At 41.0% G+C, this 18,016-nt stretch overlaps 1 protein-coding gene across 1 annotated transcript; it reads right to left on the bottom strand.

The window, feature by feature from the left end:
* Positions 1–5,885: 5,885 nt before the first annotated feature.
* LOC131288394 (large ribosomal subunit protein uL3) lies at positions 5,886–9,181 on the bottom strand. The gene is made up of 6 exons (XM_058317525.1): positions 9,114–9,181; positions 8,689–8,881; positions 8,214–8,382; positions 7,317–7,452; positions 6,553–6,942; positions 5,886–6,306 (listed from the first exon to the last, which is right to left on the bottom strand). Exons 1-6 carry the CDS (start codon positions 9,114–9,116, stop codon positions 5,944–5,946), a joined length of 1,254 nt encoding a protein of 417 aa, XP_058173508.1. The 5' UTR covers positions 9,117–9,181; the 3' UTR covers positions 5,886–5,943.
* Between the last annotated feature and the right edge of the window lie 8,835 nt (positions 9,182–18,016).

Here is an 18,016-nt window from a genome sequence, read left to right as displayed (position 1 = left end):
CAAAAAACCGGAATCATTCGAATACCTGCCCGAGTGCCACTTGGGGCTGACTAAATGTCAACCCCACCGTTTATCTGTGTCGGACTGCACCTTTTTCTGTTAATTTCCAGGTACGGAATGCTGGTTTGGTCATTCCGGTCCTGGCGAAACATTCACGGTGGCCCACTTTGCACCGGCCGAAGACCTTCGGTTCGCCGTTCGTCTGCCATTTGTGCGGCAAGGGGTAGTAATTTAATTTTCGTTCTAATTTAAACTTTTAATTGCCGATTTTTGTTTTATGTTGTTTTTTTTTTGTTCTTTTTGTCTAACGGAAATTCAACGTTCAGTTTCGAATGCGGGCTTTTCAGCAAGAAGCATTGCATCAACAAATCCGTGGCGACATCGTGCGATCGTGGTAATGTTCGCTCCTACAAATGTTGAATGTTGGCAAATGCTTATACTGGTTTCGGATAGCGTTTTTTGTTCCTTGCCGTTGGCGTAGAAATTTGAAATTTCCACAATTTGTTCGTTGTTGATTCTTCTTCATATTTCAATTGATAACAATTGTTATTCCAGATCAAAATAATTGTTTTTTTTGGTTTATTTCAACAAGATTGTATTTATCATGAACGAGGAGCATTCAATCATTCTGGTTTAATTTAACTGTTAATCTTATCAATAACCAGTTTATACAGAGCAGAGCGTAAGAGTAAAAGAGGGGTAGCACAATAAGATGGATTTTAGATACAAACAAGAACACTTCTTGAAAAATCTCAAGTTATCATTGTTATGTTTTGTGCTTTGCTTCAAACACGCTCTATTTTACTTTTAACAACTATTAAGAAGGCATGAGAAACATTATGGGATAAGCATAAAAGCTCTGAAAATTCTATGATAAAGCAAGTGTTTCTCAGTTAATGGGTTGAATATCTTGTATATTTTCAAAAAACTGATCCGCCTCGAATGAAATTGAACTATTATCTTCTTCTGAAGAAAGGTTTGCTACTGTTATCGTGAAAGTTTTCAAGCCAAGAAGCTATCTGTTTCAGGCTGTTATTTGTGACGCGAAATAATTTTTTTAATAAATACTGTAGTTCCATAGTAGACCTTTAACTTCCTTCCCTTTCTATTCGTTCCGCGTACGGCTACCAGAGCGAATGAGTAAAATCAATGATAAGTGGTATGACACGCGACCTTTAGGCACATTTTTATTCCTTCGATTGGCCACTAACGATTGAGTGCGAACCTCATACCAAACGATCCGAAGAGATCATTGCGCGGACCGTTTGTTAAAAGTCTTTGCCGATATGTTCACGAGCCCATCACTTTTTGACATACTCGAACTTACGGTCGAACAGTTTGTACCCACATCAAACATGCCCGCACTGTCCCGGGTCAAGGGAAAACTGGATCCAGCCGGGCAGTAGCTAAAGAAGGATCCCGGAGTGAGAAGGATATTTCTTCCGGGCAAAAAGCAAAGCCAAAGGTTAGCTTCGTATCCAGGGGCAGAAGAAGTAACCGCATCCTAAACGGGGATAATTTGGGACTGCCCACTCTTAAAACCCACCGTGTCCCCGACCAGTTGAAGTGGAAAAGTGTCACCCGGAAGCTCGCTGCCCCCCAGGTGGGAAAATCCATCGATGCGTACCGAAATCGTTGCCACCGGAGATGGAGGATAAAACACCATCGATCAACCCATCAGCGTCGCTTCCAGCTTGAACACACACACACGCACACATGAGTCACGTCGTCGAGGAGCCCAGTGCCAATGAATCACACCGACAGCGGAGTCGTTTTCCACTTAGCACCATCCCTTGCGGAGATTTTCCGTTCGGTGACATTTTACGACAGTGCAAACCCTTTCCGACGCGCGCGGAGGTATCTGTCTTAAGGCACCGGTTGTGTTCCGAGAAGTGTAGGAAGAGGGGAAGGAGAATCCTGCAGCAGTCATGAGTCTCTCGGTGGCGTTTACATGTCGATTTAACGACATTTTGATTGCACAGCCCTAGCACCGTCGGTACCCATTTTCTTCACGCTTTTCCAACCCATCGAAGGAGCGCTGTCTCCTCAGTTGGAGATCCCTTCCGAGAGGGTACCTGTGTGTGTGTGTGTGTGCGTGCGTGTATGTATGCGCGAGTGAATTGAAGAAGAGTTCTTGTCGTCAAACATCGCCGGCCGTAGGGAACCCGCTTTACGACACCAGGCGGCTTTGGCAGACGGAAAACTACGACACTCGACACTGCGGACAAGGAAAGCAATAAAACAAGGATTAAAATGGCGCACAGCTTGTGTGTGTGTGCCTCCCCCTTTCCGAGCCCGTGCTCGGTTTTTCCTGGTTTATTTTTGTTTTCTCCTTTTTAACCTCACTTTGTTTATCTACAGGTTTGAAGCTCCACGAATGGCGCGAAAGACACCTCCCTAGGAGGGCTTCTCGAATGGGTGGTTCGCACACTAATGGACGTCACTCGGATTGCTCAATTTACTACAGGCCGACTGGAAGGGAAAATTCAAATTGAAAGCTTCCCGGTGTTCATGTGTTTTGGGATTCTGCCCCTCCCCACCCCGGCCCCATTTTTGTCTGCATGTTCCACCCTCGACGTGACGTTTGTAAGTGTTTTCCCAGCGGCAACGAGAAATGGCAAATCTGCCGGATGTGTTGGGGAACATGAAATGAAAAGGAAAAACACACGGGAAACCTCCCATCGACAAGTCAGCAGATTTCTATCGCGGTTCCGCAACTATCCTTGGGGCCATATTTTTTCCCCCGAAAAAAGGACATCTTTCGAAGAGGGGGGGCTGACAACAAAAGGGCAACGGATGGGGCAAGAAAGCTATTTTCTTTCGTGGATTGTTGGTTGGAGGAAGCGCCAAGTTTTCACTTACAGCACGCGAAACAAAGAGGAGGTACAAAGTCACGAATGCGTTGTGGTCCCCTTCTAAAATTTGGAGCTTTTTTCCAAAGCACTGCCCTAGAAGATGGAACGTAAGTTTAGAAAATAAATTTATGAATCCGCATAGTAAAAAGGGAAAATTGAAAGGTACTTGAAGGTTAAATAAACATTTTACGGCTTCACAGCTTCAAACTGTGGAATATTGTCATTTGAAGGCTCCTACCATACTAAAGACAAGGAAATAACCTTCAATACGAATTTTGGTGAGTAAAAGTTAGATCAGAAGATTTCAATTTCTTATAACAAACTGATCCCTCTGTGTTCTGGAACATATTAATTATCCTAACAATAAAATCCCCTATCTTTGTTACGATCAGGGGCTTTATATTGTGATTGCAAAACATTGAAACGAATGCGAGTTAAGCGAGTAACGAGTTTCTTTTTCAAAACCCTGCCAAAGTACCTCAAACCGAGCACCGAATTCCTACGGGGAAAGTTCAATGCATGCATAAACTTTGATGCGAAAAGTTTGTAAATTCATCCATAATCAGTGTACCAAAGAGAAATCGGGAGCAATCGACCACTCATCATATCAATTCATGCAAATTGCTACGCCTACCGCACACATCCGCCCTTTCTTCAAGGTGAATCAAATAATTGAAAGCAAAACTTTTGTACCATTTCTTTCCTCTCGTTACCAGCGACCGTAAGTTTTCACTGTCCTTTGGTGTCAAGCGGAATCAAGGTTTGGGGAGAGAGAAAGAGGGGTGATTGGCCCAGTCAATAGGCGATCTCAGCCGACTCCTTGCGTGGATGAAGAAAACTTTCTAACCTGCCTTCCCGAACTGCTCAGAAGTAATGAATAGCTTCGTTTTGGATGGAGACGTGAAAATTGATAGAATCGCTCCCTGGACAGGACTTTTCCAGGCAACGGAAGGAGGGAAAGATTTTACCTTTTAGTTTCACAATGCTTTTTGCATTCCGTCCTTCCGTTTGACCGTTTTGAGCAATGGCAGAACAATCCAAAGAAATTGTTATCTCAGCACGTGGAGAACGAAATAGAATACGAAGAGCAGCGTTGGCGCTAACGAAGATTTGCATAAATTTGTTTAACTTTCGTCCAAACCACCACGTTTAAATTACAGTAGAAAATGTAACCAAGATCACCGTCCCTAAGTTGAGATCATCAATTTACAATTCTGAATGTTTTAACTTAAATCGTTGCTAATCACATGGTCAAGTAGTAGGTTAACATCCCAAGCAAAAGGAGTGAAAACTCGTTATATTGGGCCCCCGTCCGTAGTGATCTCATTGCATAGCTTTTTTTCTCATTCCGAACTAATTTTACGAACCAAAGCTTGTTCGCTTAAGTTGCTACTCTGTAAATGACTTCGTTTCATTCTGGCATTTGGTTTACAACTACTTTTATTATCAAGTTCGCACGATTGATCACATATTATGTACAATATATTTAATAATCTTACCCTACGTTACCCGGGGACAGTCTTATTGCGATTTTTAATTTAAATTTGATTCATGAAACACTACATAGCTTCTCTTTGTTCTACATCACATGGTAGATATATTTTTTATTGGAACTTTTTTATTTTAATGGCGGTAATAACTACACGCACAGAGAATTCTCTTGGAAGAGTCAAAAGAAACAGTTACACGAATAGATGCAGCAGGTAAGACATATGTAACATTCATTTACGTGAAGATAGCGATAAGGACGAGAGTGTGTACTAAGGGGAGGAGCAAGAATACTGTGTAACCACGCTGAATTTCCTTTTGGCCTGGTAGCCAGCAACCGCTTCTCACGAACGAACATTATTGTTACAGTCTGTAATAAAAAGCAAATAAGGATACTTGTTATTGGTGTTACCAAAAAAAGATATGCTCAAATTGTTCTCAATCCTAATTAATTTTATGCAGCCTCTTTTATATCAGAACGCCCTAGTTCAATGCGTAGGTATTAATCAATGATAATTCATCAGTGTGTAAACGATAGATAATAATATGATCATCATTAACAGAGGCAGTACAATGGGTGAGATAACGGAATTCATAATTTGAAAACTATATGATGAAACTTACTTTTATCATCAAGCCATGTGTTTGTCCAAGTACTTCATGTTACAACCTGGAAAATGAAACGATATTCATGTGAGAATGGTGGTACATAAAGATACAATGGATTGAAATCCGATTCCCAAGAAACACCCAACGTTGTGCAGCCTCTTTTTTGTCAGAACGCCCTAGTTCAATGCGTAGGAGTTAATCAATGATAATTCATCAGTGTGTAAACGATAGATAATAATATGATCATCATTAAAAGAGGCACAACAACCAGTGAGACGATAACGGAATTCATAATTTGAAAACTATATGATGAAACTTACTTGTATCATCAAGCCATGTGTTTGTCCAAGCACTTCATGTTACAACCTGGAAAATGAAACAATATTCATGTGAGAATGGTGGTACATAAAGATACAATGGATTGAAATCCGATTCCCAAGAAACACCCAACGTCGTGCAGCCTCTTTTTTAAGTCAGTTCGCCCTAGTTCAATGCGTAGGAGTTAATCAATGATAATTCATCAGTGTGTAAACGATAGATAATAATGATCATCATTAAAAGAGGCACAACAACCAGTGAGATGATAATGGGATTCATAATTTGAAAACTATATGATGAAACTTACTTGTATCATCAAGCCATGTGTTTGTCCAAGTACTTCATGTTACAACCTGGAAAATGAAACAATATTCATGTGAGAATGGTGGTACATAAAGATACAATGGATTGAAATCCGATTCCCAAGAAACACCCAATGTCGTGCAGCCTCTTTTTTAAGTCAGTTCGCCCTAGTTCAATGCGTAGGAGTTAATCAATGATAATTCATCAGTGTGTAAACGATAGATAATAATGATCATCATAAAAAGAGGCACAACAACCAGTGACATGATGCGAGATTAAAATTGTTGGAACAGTTTGATGAAACTTACTCGTCCAAACCATGCTGCACTAATTCGCCGTTTTTCTGACTCTCCCGGTCCTCTCATCACTTTTACGCCGTCGGCTTGGCGGCAGCAGCAGCAGCGGCAGCGGCAGCCTGGGCCTTCTCCTCGCGGATGCGATCCTTCTTGAGAACACCGTAGTAGGCGCGCTTGTCAGCCGGCGTCTGGAAGCGACCGTGGCCGATCTTCGACGAGGTGTCGATGAACTTGAGCTTGATCTGTTCCAGGGCGGAACGCTTGGTGTGCACCAACAGCGATTTGCGGAGTGTGATGACACGACGCTTAGCACCGATGCAGCATCCCTTGACCATCACAAAGTCCTGGTTGATCTCACCGTAGTACGGGAAACCACCCATCGGCGTGATCGACTTGTCGGTAAGATCGTACTCGGTAGAAGCGCTGTTCTTGATGACCTGGAAACGAAGAATGGCAAACAAAAGCAAACCAATTAGTATTTTCCCTTAACACGATTCACAGTAGAAGCTTAGCTCTGGTTTGCTTGAAAATGATCAGTCCTATCATTCGGCACACATCGTGTATTCATTTGTGTCGTATAGGAATAGTAATTGATGTCGGTGACACAGAAAAAATCATCATAAGTATTTTAAAACTACCACGTTTGATGAAGTGGATTACGAGCTTGGAATGCATTTGCTTACCTTTCCATCCTTGGTGTGGATACCGGCTCCAATGCGGTAAATCTTCTTGTTCAGCTCCGTACGGTGATGGTAACCCTTCTGACCGGCACGGGCCACCGTGAAGGCGACACGCGACGGATGCCACGCACCGATACAAGCGACCTTACGCAGACCCTTGTGCGTCTTGCGCGGCAGCTTCTTCGTGTGCCAACGGCTGGTCACACCCTTGAAACCCTTGCCCTTGGTGACGGCCACGCAGTCGACCATCTCGTCCTGACCGAACACCTGCGACACCGGGATCGGCTTCTCGAGGTGCTCCTTCACCCAGTTCACCTTATCCTCGATGGAGCCACCGTTCAGCTGGATCTCGATGATGTGTGCCTTCTTCTGGCCTTGCTTAATCAGACGAATCTATAGAATACATTGGATACAGGTTGGAAAAGTTAGTATACCACGCGACTAATAAATCAACAATTCTCTCTGGTTCTAATCGAATAGCAGAGATGTGCTGTGAGCAGTATGGTTTATCTCCGTGATCACTGTCCAGAGGACGTACGACGAAGTTCAAGGAATATACCGTTCATCGCCACGCTACCGTGAGGAAGGGGCAATATGTTTTGCGACACCGAGGAACAGTCATGGATTGAACTACCATGGCCGGCCCCCGAGCACGTTAGAAGCCCTGATGAGCGCCGGAGCACAACACCAGGACCCCCGTGGGGTAACGAAATCATGTCGCTTGTTTATCACTATTAGATAAGAAATAAGAGAAAATCCGAACTTACCTGCGAGTGGGCGATGACACGGATGAACTTGCAGTAACGGACCATCTTCTTGAACGTGTCCTCGATGGTCTTCTTGCCCAGATCGTCGGTCCATTTCTTCGACGCCTTGGTGAAGGCCCGCTTCTTGCTCACGTGCCTTCAGGAGGACGAAACGAAAATTCGATGTGCAAAAGCTTCCACACTTTTTCGAGCGCTTACGACGAGCCCTTGTACTGAGGAATGGCCACAATCCGACACGTCGAGCACGTAGTAGATATGCATTTTGGCGCCATTCGTCCTCACACGCGTCAACAAAAAAGACTGACGGAAGAGAAGAAAAGGAAGCCGGCCTCATCACGGCGAATGAATGGAGTCTATCGCTCGGGGCCACCGGAAACGATCTCCATACATCCGTAGCACCGTGAGCGGAGAACTACATGCTTCCTCGGCATGGTCACCAGAATTCTCAACCGGTACCAAGAGAGTTCAGTACACACCCTCCAATCCTTTCGGAAAGGAGGTCGAGAATGTTGGCTTACATGACCGTCTGATAAAGCTCTCTTACAACGATCGAAGAGCTGTGCGATTTGGTGGTTAATGAAGTGGTCTTACTTGTAGTGGAAATCAACACAATCAAGATCTCTTGAAAGTGATCGTCGCGCAACAACGAAAACACTACAAATACGAATGCATCGCCCTCGAAAGATTTCGATGAATTTACGCAAGGCAAAGATATCAGAAGGAAGGACAGCAGATGTAAAAAGTTCTCAAACAGGATTGTTCAGACGACTTGTTTTACAAGAAAAGCTTCATCATAAAATCTTTGCGCCGGGGAAATAATGCGTAAATTCATCGGAACTTCTCGTATAGATTTACCTCAGTTTCGTCTTATACATCTGTTGGTGGGACAAAACTTACCAGTTCTTATAGAAACGACGACGGCACTCCTCCGACAAATGCTGAGCCCAAACGTTGCACAGGGCACGAGGTCCGAACGGAGTCTCGATGTATCCGACGGCACCAACCACAATGATCGGGGGAGTTTCGAGGACGGTAACCGCTTCCACAACCTCCTTCTTGTTGATCTCTAAAATAAGAGAGAAAACAAGAACGATATTCTTGTAAAGCACCGTAGCAAAAGCGAGTCCCCACCAGATCCCAATACAAGGCATCACAACCGCGTGTTTCCTTGAAACTTCAGTCCGCCCTAGTTCAATAGGTTATGTATTAATCAATGAAAATTCATCAATATGTAAATTAAGAAGCCTAAAGGCTCAAAGTTTCTAAAAACCGTAAAAACAACAACAACATCAATATGTAAACGATGCAAAGTCATTAAAAGGAGCACACGTTATTGCCAAGCGCAATAGAACCAAATCCGACGATAACTTACTTGAACCCGGTCGATCGGCTTCGCGGACGATGTGCGTCATACCGGCCTTGTACGCCAGGTAAGCGGTCAAATGGACCGGTTTCGTGGGGTCATCCTTCGGGAATGCCTTTATTCTGCCCTGGTGCCGCGAGGCACGCTTCTTCGGGTAGAACGCCATGGAACCATGGCGAGGTGCTGAGAACTTACGATGAGACTGCAAAGGCACAACGCACAAAAGTGAGGTTAGGGACGTGCAGAAAAACGTGGCTTATGCACTTGGATACGGATGCAGCTTTTTCCAACCAGAAAAAAGGCATTCTAACAAGCACACTAATCAACGGCCATCCGGCAAAAGTAACACAAGTTATCCAGCAAGAATCGATTGAAATAAATGAATTGTAGATCCACATTGTGGCCACACAGATTAATGTATTTTCAACACTCACCATCTTCAGACAAAAGTACGTCTACCTTCCTCGAGGTACAATGCGTAAAAGAATGCGTGTAAGGAAATGACAACCGATCTAACCTCTGCAAAATGACAAGCAACCTCTTGACATCTTCGAAACTACAAGAAAATCAAGGTTGATAAAGCGTCTCGTAGCGGTAGTTCAAATGTTATATATATCTTAGACATGCAATAATGAACCGAACGAATGAAAATGAAAATCCCGTTAGTTCCACTAAATATTTGGAACCACTCAAATTAAATACTTTTAACTTACGATTACCGCTCATAATCAATTATGCCAATATTAAAAGTTATGACTAAGTCAACATGTTCATAAAGTGGAATTTCATCAAATTTTATCATATGAATAGAAACTTAACAAATATAACACCGTTCCTTCAATAATTATATGCAATATTTTATTGGTCTTAATATTATAGCTACAAAAATGAAAAGTGACTTGAACAAACAAAACATAGATTATCTTATTTTTTTGACTTGGCACTTCCTGCGGGTCGTGCTCTCTTTTTCCGGCTTATTGAGTCACTGGCCGATTCCTCCGATGCCTCGGTGCTTGTTTCTAGCTTTTTTAGACGCTTACTGGCTCTAGTTTGATGTAGGTGATGGTCATTATCATCCTGTGCAGGTGATGTAACAGTTGGTGCTTCCTCTAGAACAGTTGATGTAAGATTTTTATTTTGGGCTGGACCCTTTCGTGGCCGTTTAACATTGGACTTTGTGCCATCCGTCACAATAGTTTGATCTGGATCAGATGTATCTACAGCCTTCCTTCTGCCCCTAGCAGCCGTCGTAGGTTTGTCACACGCCACTTGCGCTTTTGGTGATTCGGTGTTGTTTGCCTTGTTGTTTTGAGTTGATTCTTCTGACTCCGCTCCTCTACGCGGGGTCAACGTTTCGGAGAATTTTGCTTCATCCCGCCCGCTTATAGTGCTTGTTTCCGGAGCGTTTTGATCTGGATCAGTAGTAGTTACAGCTTGCCTTCTTAGAGCCCTTCTGCCCCTAGCAGCCGTCGTAGGTTTGTCAGACGCCACTTGCGCTTTTGGTGATTCGGTGTTGTCTTCCTTGTTGTTTTGAGTTGATTCTTCTGACTCCGCTCCTTTACGTAACGTTTCAGAGGATTTTGCTTCATCCCCTCCAGTTAACACACTTGTTTCCGAAGCTTTTTGATCTGGATCAGCGATATTATCCACCTTCCTTCTTGGAGCCCTTCTGCCCCTAGCAGCCGTCGTAGGTTTGTCAGACGCCACTTGCGCTTTTGGTGATTCGGTGTTGTCTTCCTTGTTGTTTTGAGTTGATTCTTCTGACTCCGCTCCTCTACGCGGCGTCAACGTTTCGGAGGATTTTGCTTCATCCCCCCCTGTTAACACACTTGTTTCCGGAGCAGTTTGATCTGGATCAGGACAATCTACTGCCTTCCTCCTGGGAGCCCTTCTCCCCTTAGCAGCCGTCGTAGGTTTGTCAGACGCCACTTTCGTTTTTGATGATTCGGTATTGTCTACCTTGTTCTTTTGAGTTGATTCTTCTGACTCCGATCCTTTACGTAACGTTTCAGAGGATTTTGCTTCATCCCCCCCAGTTAACACACTTGTTTCCGAAGCTTTTTGATCTGGATCAGCAGTTGTAACCGCCTTTCTCCTGGGAGCCCTTCTGCCCCTAGCAGCCGTCGTAGGTTTGTCAGACGCCACTTGCGCTTTTGGTGATTCGGTGTTATCCTCCTTGTTCTTTTGATTTAATTCTTCTGACTCCACTCCTTTACGTAACGTTTCAGAGGATTTTGCTTCATCCTCCCCAGTTAACACACTTGTTTCCGAAGCTTTTTGATCTGGATCAGCGATATTATCCACCTTCCTTCTTGGAGCCCTTCTGCCCCTAGCAGCCGTCGTAGGTTTTTCAGACGCCACTTGCGCTTTTGGTAATACGGTGTTATCTTCCTTGTTGCTTTGGGTTGCTTCTTCTGCCTCCGTTCCTCTACGCGGCGTCAACGTTTCGGAGGATTTTACTTCATCCCCCCCAGTTAACACACTTGCTTCCGGAGCTTTTTGATCTGAATCAGCAGCATAAACCGCCTTTTTCCTGGGAGCCCTTCTGCCCTTAGCAGCCGTCGTGGGTTTGTCAGACGCCTCTTGCGCTTTTGATGATTCGGTGTTGCCTTCCTTGATGTTATGAGTTGTTTCTTCTAACTCTGTACCTCCACGCGGTCTGCCTCTGGCGCGTTTCACTTTGGTAATAATATCTCCGACAATATTCGGAGAGTTGAACTCTTTCACCATCACTTCGCTTTGGAATAGAACCTTGCGTCGATCATTCCCACTTTGCATATCCATCGAGTCTTCGGGCAGAGGAGAAACCTCAGGAAGCTTCGGTTTGCAAAACTTGAGTTCTGGCGATGCTCCCGCAAGCTCATTTACGCAAAGTGTTTTTATTTTGTTTCGTGACGCTCGAGATGGTAATATTCTGCGCTCAAGACCAACATCTTTGGCCTTGCTGGCTTCTTTAACATGGATTTTTGTAGTAATTTCATCTAGAATATCGAAATACTGTGCATCAGTCACTTTCTTCGTCGGGCTTGGATGCTCAGGTGTTTTGAGGCACTGCTTCTTTGAAAATAAACGACGCTTTGGAGCCGGGATTAAAGGTGTTTTAAAATTACTCCCTTGCTCTATCGCATCATTTGTCGCATCAGCAGCGTTGTTCAGAAGCTCATTGTGTGATGGTGTTTTAAACAACTCCTTCACCCCAACCAAGTTGAGGGACGCACGGGTATCGTCATTAAAGGGTGTTTTCGGCAATGCTTTTATGTCAACCAAGTTCAGATTCGTATTGGTTTTTGGCGATTTTGTCAGCTCTGAATCAATGTTATCAAGCAACGATGAGGCAAGCTGCATTGTCCGTTCATCTTGGCGAGTACTAAATGAAAGAAAATAAGACAAGTTCAAATGGGTTTACTAAAAATTAACACAATTAAATTGAAAGATTTTCTAATTCGGAATCTGTTGAAACCGATTGTAAAACAAGCCGTAAATAGCAAATAGTAAAATAAATCCTCACCTAACAACTTCCTGAATTTCCCCTTCTTGATCGTCTGATGGGGTCATAACAATTTCATCATCCACGTTGTTTTTGGTAGGACTGCAACATAGAAAATAAAATATGTCAGAAAATATTCTTAAAAACTCTTCCATTAAGCAAGAATCTGTTGAAATTGAGTGTAAAACAAGCCTTAAAAAGCGAAAAGGAAAATAAATCCTCACCTAACGGCTTCCTGAATTTCCCCTTCTTGATCGGCTAGTGGAGTCATAGCAATTTCTTCATCCACGATGTCGTTCGTCGTAGGACTGTAACATAGGAAATGAGAAAGGTAAGAAAATATTTTTAAATAGTCTTGCATCTAGCAAGATTCTGTTGAAATTGATTACAAAACAAGCCATAAAAAGCGAAAAGGAAAATAAATCCTCACCTAACGGCTTCCTGAATTTCCCCTTCTTGATCGGCTAGTGGAGTCATAGCAATTTCTTCATCCACGTTGTTTTTCGTAGGACTGTAACATAGAAAATAAAATATGTCAGAAAATATTCTTAAAAACTCTTGCATTAAGCAAGAATCTGTTGAAATTGAGTGTAAAACAAGCCTTAAAAAGCGAAAAGGAAAATAAATCCTCACCTAACAACTTGCCGAATTTCCCCTTCTTGATCGTTTAGTGGAGTCATAACAATTTCACTATCCACGATGACGTTCTTCGTAGGACTGCAACATAGAAAATGAGATATGTCAGATATTCTAAAATAGTCTTGCATCAAGCAAGAATCTGTTGAAATAGATTACAAAGCAGGCCGTAAATAGCGAAAAGGAAAATAAATCCTCACCTAACAACTTCCTGAATTTCCCCTTCTTGATCGTCTAGTGGAGTCATAGCAATTTCTTTATCCACGATGTTGTTCGTCGTAGGACTGTAACATAGAAAATGAGAAAGGTAAGAAAATATTTTTAAATAGTCTTGCATTAAGCAACAATATGTTGAAATTGATTACAAAACAAGCCGTAAATAGCGAAAAGGAAAATAAATCCTCACCTAACAACTTCCTGAATTTCCCCTTCTTGATCGGCTAGTGGAGTCATAGCAATTTCTTCATCCACGACGTCGTTCGTCGTAGGACTGTAACATAGAAAATGAGAAAGGTAAGAAAATACTCTAAAATAGTCTTGCATCTAGCAAGATTCTGTTGAAATTGATTACAAAACAAGCCGTAAAAAGCGAAAAGGAAAATAAATCCTCACCTAACAACTTCCTGAATTTCCCCTTCTTGATCGGCTAGTGGAGTCATAGCAATTTCTTTATCCACGATGTTGTTCGTCGTAGGACTGTAACATAGAAAATGAGAAAGGTAAGAAAATATTCTAAAATAAACTTGCATCTAGCAAGAATCTGTTGAAATTGATTACAAAACAAGCCGTAAATAGCGAAAAGGAAAATAAATCCTCACCTAACAACTTCCTGAATTTCCCCTTTTTGATCGTCTAGTGAAGTCATAGCAATTTCTTTATCCACGATGTTGTTCGTCGTAGGACTGTAACATAGAAAATGAGATAGGTAAGAAAATATTCTAAAATAGTCTTGCATCTAGCAAGAATCTGTTGAAATTGATTACAAAACAAGCCGTAAAAAGCGAAAAGGAAAATAAATCCTCACCTAACAACTTCCTGAATTTCCCCTTCTTGATCGGCTAGTGGAGTCATAGCAATTTCTTCATCCACGATGTCGTTCGTCGTAGGACTGTAACATAGAAAATGAGAAAGGTAAGAAAATATTTTTAAATAGTCTTGCATCTAGCATGATTCTGTTGAAATTGATTACAAAACAAGCCGTAAATAGCGAAAAGGAAAATAAATCCTCACCTAACAGCTTCCTGAATTTCCCCTTCTTGATCGGCTAGTGGAGTCATAGCAATTACGTCATCCAAGATATTGTTCGTCGTAGGACTGTAACATAGAAAATAAAATATGTCAGAAAATATTCTTAAATAGTCTTGCATTAAGCAAGAATCTGTTGAAATTGAGTGTAAAACAAGCCTTAAAAAGCGAAAAGGAAAATAAATCCTCACCTAACAACTTCCTGAATTTCCCCTTCTTGATCGTCTAGTGGAGTCATAACAATTTCACTATCTACGATGACGTTCGTCGTAGGACTGTAACATAGAAAATGAGAAAGGTAAGAAAATATTCTAAAATAGTCTTGCATCTAGCAAGAATCTGTTGAAATTGCTCGTGAAACTAGCCGTAAATAGCGAAAAGGAAAATAAATCCTCACCTAACAACTTCCTGAATTTTCCCTTCTTGGTCGTCTGTTGGGGTCATAACAATTTCATCACCCTCGTTGTTTTGCGTAGGACTGCAACATAGAAAATGAAATATGTCAGAAAATACTCTAAAATAGTCTTGCATTAAGCAACAATATGTTGAAATTGATTACAAAACAAGCCGTAAAAAGCGAAAAGGAAAATAAATCCTCACCTAACGGCTTCCTGAATTTCCCCTTCTTGATCGGCTAGTGGAGTCATAGCAATTTCTTCATCCACGATGTCGTTTGTCGTAGGACTGTAACATAGAAAATGAGAAAGGTAAGAAAATATTTTTAAATAGTCTTGCATCTAGCATGATTCTGTTGAAATTGATTACAAAACAAGCCGTAAATAGCGAAAAGGAAAATAAATCCTCACCTAACAGCTTCCTGAATTTCCCCTTCTTGATCGGCTAGTGGAGTCATAGCAATTACGTCATCCAAGATATTGTTCGTCGTAGGACTGTAACATAGAAAATAAAATATGTCAGAAAATATTCTTAAATAGTCTTGCATTAAGCAAGAATCTGTTGAAATTGAGTGTAAAACAAGCCTTAAAAAGCGAAAAGGAAAATAAATCCTCACCTAACAACTTCCTGAATTTCCCCTTCTTGATCGTCTAGTGGAGTCATAACAATTTCACTATCTACGATGACGTTCGTCGTAGGACTGTAACATAGAAAATGAGAAAGGTAAGAAAATATTCTAAAATAGTCTTGCATCTAGCAAGAATCTGTTGAAATTGCTCGTGAAACTAGCCGTAAATAGCGAAAAGGAAAATAAATCCTCACCTAACAACTTCCTGAATTTCCCCTTTTTGGTCGTCTGTTGGGGTCATAACAATTTCTTTATCCTCGTTGTTTTTCGTAGGACTGCAACATAGAAAATGAAATATGTCAGAAAATATTCTAAAATAGTCTTGCATCAAGCAAGAATCTGTTGAAATAGATTACAAAACAGGCCGTAAATAGCGAAAAGGAAAATAAATCCTCACCTAACAACTTCCTGAATTTCCCCTTTTTGATCGTCTAGTGAAGTCATAGCAATTTCTTTATCCACGATGTTGTTCGTCGTAGGACTGTAACATAGAAAATGAGATTGGTAAGAAAATATTCTAAAATAGTCTTGCATCTAGCAAGAATCTGTTGAAATTGATTACAAAACAAGCCGTAAAAAGCGAAAAGGAAAATAAATCCTCACCTAACGGCTTCCTGAATTTCCCCTTCTTGATCGGCTAGTGAAGTCATAGCAATTTCTTTATCCACGATGTTGTTCGTCGTAGGACTGCAACATAGAAAATGAGATTGGTAAGAAAATATTCTAAAATAGTCTTGCATCTAGCAAGAATCTGTCGAAATTGATTACAAAACAAGCCGTAAATAGCGAAAAGGAAAATAAATCCTCACCTAACAACTTCCTGAATTTCCCCTTCTTGATCGGCTAGTGGAGTCATAGCAATTACGTCATCCAAGATATTGTTCGTCGTAGGACTGTAACATAGAAAATGAGATAGGTAAGAAATTATTCTAATATAGTCTTGCATCTAGCAAGAATCTGTTGAAATAGATAGTAAAAAAGCCGTAAATAGCGAAAAGGAAAATAAATCCTCACCTAACAACTTCCTGAATTTCCCCTTCTTGATCGGCTAGTGAAGTCATAGCAATTTCATCAACGAGGTTATTGTTCGTCGTAGGACTGTAACATAGAAAACAAGATAAGTAAGAAAAAGTTCTAAAATAGTCTATCATCAAGCAACAATAAACTTAAAATTGCTCGTGAAACTAGCCGTAAATAGCGAAAAGGAAAATAAATCCTCACCTAACAACTTCCTGAATTTCCCCTTCTTGATCGTCTAGTGAAGTCATAGCAATTATGTCATCCACGATGTTGTTCGTCGAAGGACTGCAACATAGAAAATGAGATAGGTAAGAAAATATTCCAAAGTAGTCTTGCATCTAGCAAGAATCTGTTGAAATTGATTATAAAAAAGCCATAAATAGCGAAAAGGAAAATAAATCCTCACCTAACAACTTCCTGAATTTCCCCTTCTTGATCGGCTAGTGGAGTCATAGCAATTTCTTTATCCACGATGTTGTTCGTCGTAGGACTGTAACATAGAAAATGAGAAAGGTAAGAAAATATTTTTAAATAGTCTTGCATCTAGCAAGATTCTGTTGAAATTGATTACAAAACAAGCCGTAAAAAGCGAAAAGGAAAATAAATCCTCACCTAACAACTTCCTGAATTTCCCCTTCTTGATCGGCTAGTGGAGTCATAGCAATTTCTTTATCCACGATGTTGTTCGTCGTAGGACTGTAACATAGAAAATGAGAAAGGTAAGAAAATACTCTAAAATAGTCTTGCATCAAGCAAGAATCTGTTGAAATTGATTACAAAACAAGCCGTAAATAGCGAAAAGGAAAATAAATCCTCACCTAACAACTTCCTGAATTTCCCCTTTTTGATCGTCTAGTGAAGTCATAGCAATTTCTTTATCCACGATGTTGTTCGTCGTAGGACTGCAACATAGAAAATGAGATTGGTAAGAAAATATTCTAAAATAGTCTTGCATCTAGCAAGAATCTGTCGAAATTGATTACAAAACAAGCCGTAAATAGCGAAAAGGAAAATAAATCCTCACCTAACAACTTCCTGAATTTCCCCTTCTTGATCGGCTAGTGGAGTCATAGCAATTTCTTCATCCACGATGTCGTTCGTCGTAGGACTGTAACATAGAAAATGAGAAAGGTAAGAAAATACTCTAAAATAGTCTTGCATCTAGCATGATTCTGTTGAAATTGATTACAAAACAAGCCGTAAATAGCGAAAAGGAAAATAAATCCTCACCTAACAGCTTCCTGAATTTCCCCTTCTTGATCGGCTAGTGGAGTCATAGCAATTTCTTTATCCACGATGTTGTTCGTCGTAGGACTGTAACATAGAAAATGAGAAAGGTAAGAAAATACTCTAAAATAGTCTTGCATCTAGCATGATTCTGTTGAAATTGATTACAAAACAAGCCGTAAATAGCGAAAAGGAAAATAAATCCTCACCTAACAGCTTCCTGAATTTCCCCTTCTTGATCGGCTAGTGGAGTCATAGCAATTACGTCATCCAAGATATTGTTCGTCGTAGGACTGTAACATAGAAAATGAGATAGGTAAGAAAATATTCTAAAATAGTCTTGCATCTAGCAAGAATCTGTTGAAATAGATAGTAAAAAAGCCGTAAATAGCGAAAAGGAAAATAAATCCTCACCTAACAACTTCCTGAATTTCCCCTTCTTGATCGGCTAGTGAAGTCATAGCAATTTCATCAACGAGGTTATTGTTCGTCGTAGGACTGTAACATAGAAAACAAGATAAGTAAGAAAAAGTTCTAAAATAGTCTATCATCAAGCAACAATAAACTTAAAATTGCTCGTGAAACTAGCCGTAAATAGCGAAAAGGAAAATAAATCCTCACCTAACAACTTCCTGAATTTCCCCTTTTTGATCGTCTAGTGAAGTCATAGCAATTATGTCATCCACGATGTTGTTCGT

This window comes from Anopheles ziemanni, chromosome 3, assembly GCF_943734765.1.
Source record: "Anopheles ziemanni chromosome 3, idAnoZiCoDA_A2_x.2, whole genome shotgun sequence".
In the NCBI taxonomy this organism is placed as follows: Eukaryota; Metazoa; Arthropoda; class Insecta; order Diptera; family Culicidae; genus Anopheles; species Anopheles ziemanni.
Note: the sequence above shows the minus strand (reverse complement) of the source record. Positions and strands in the feature narration are given on the sequence as shown.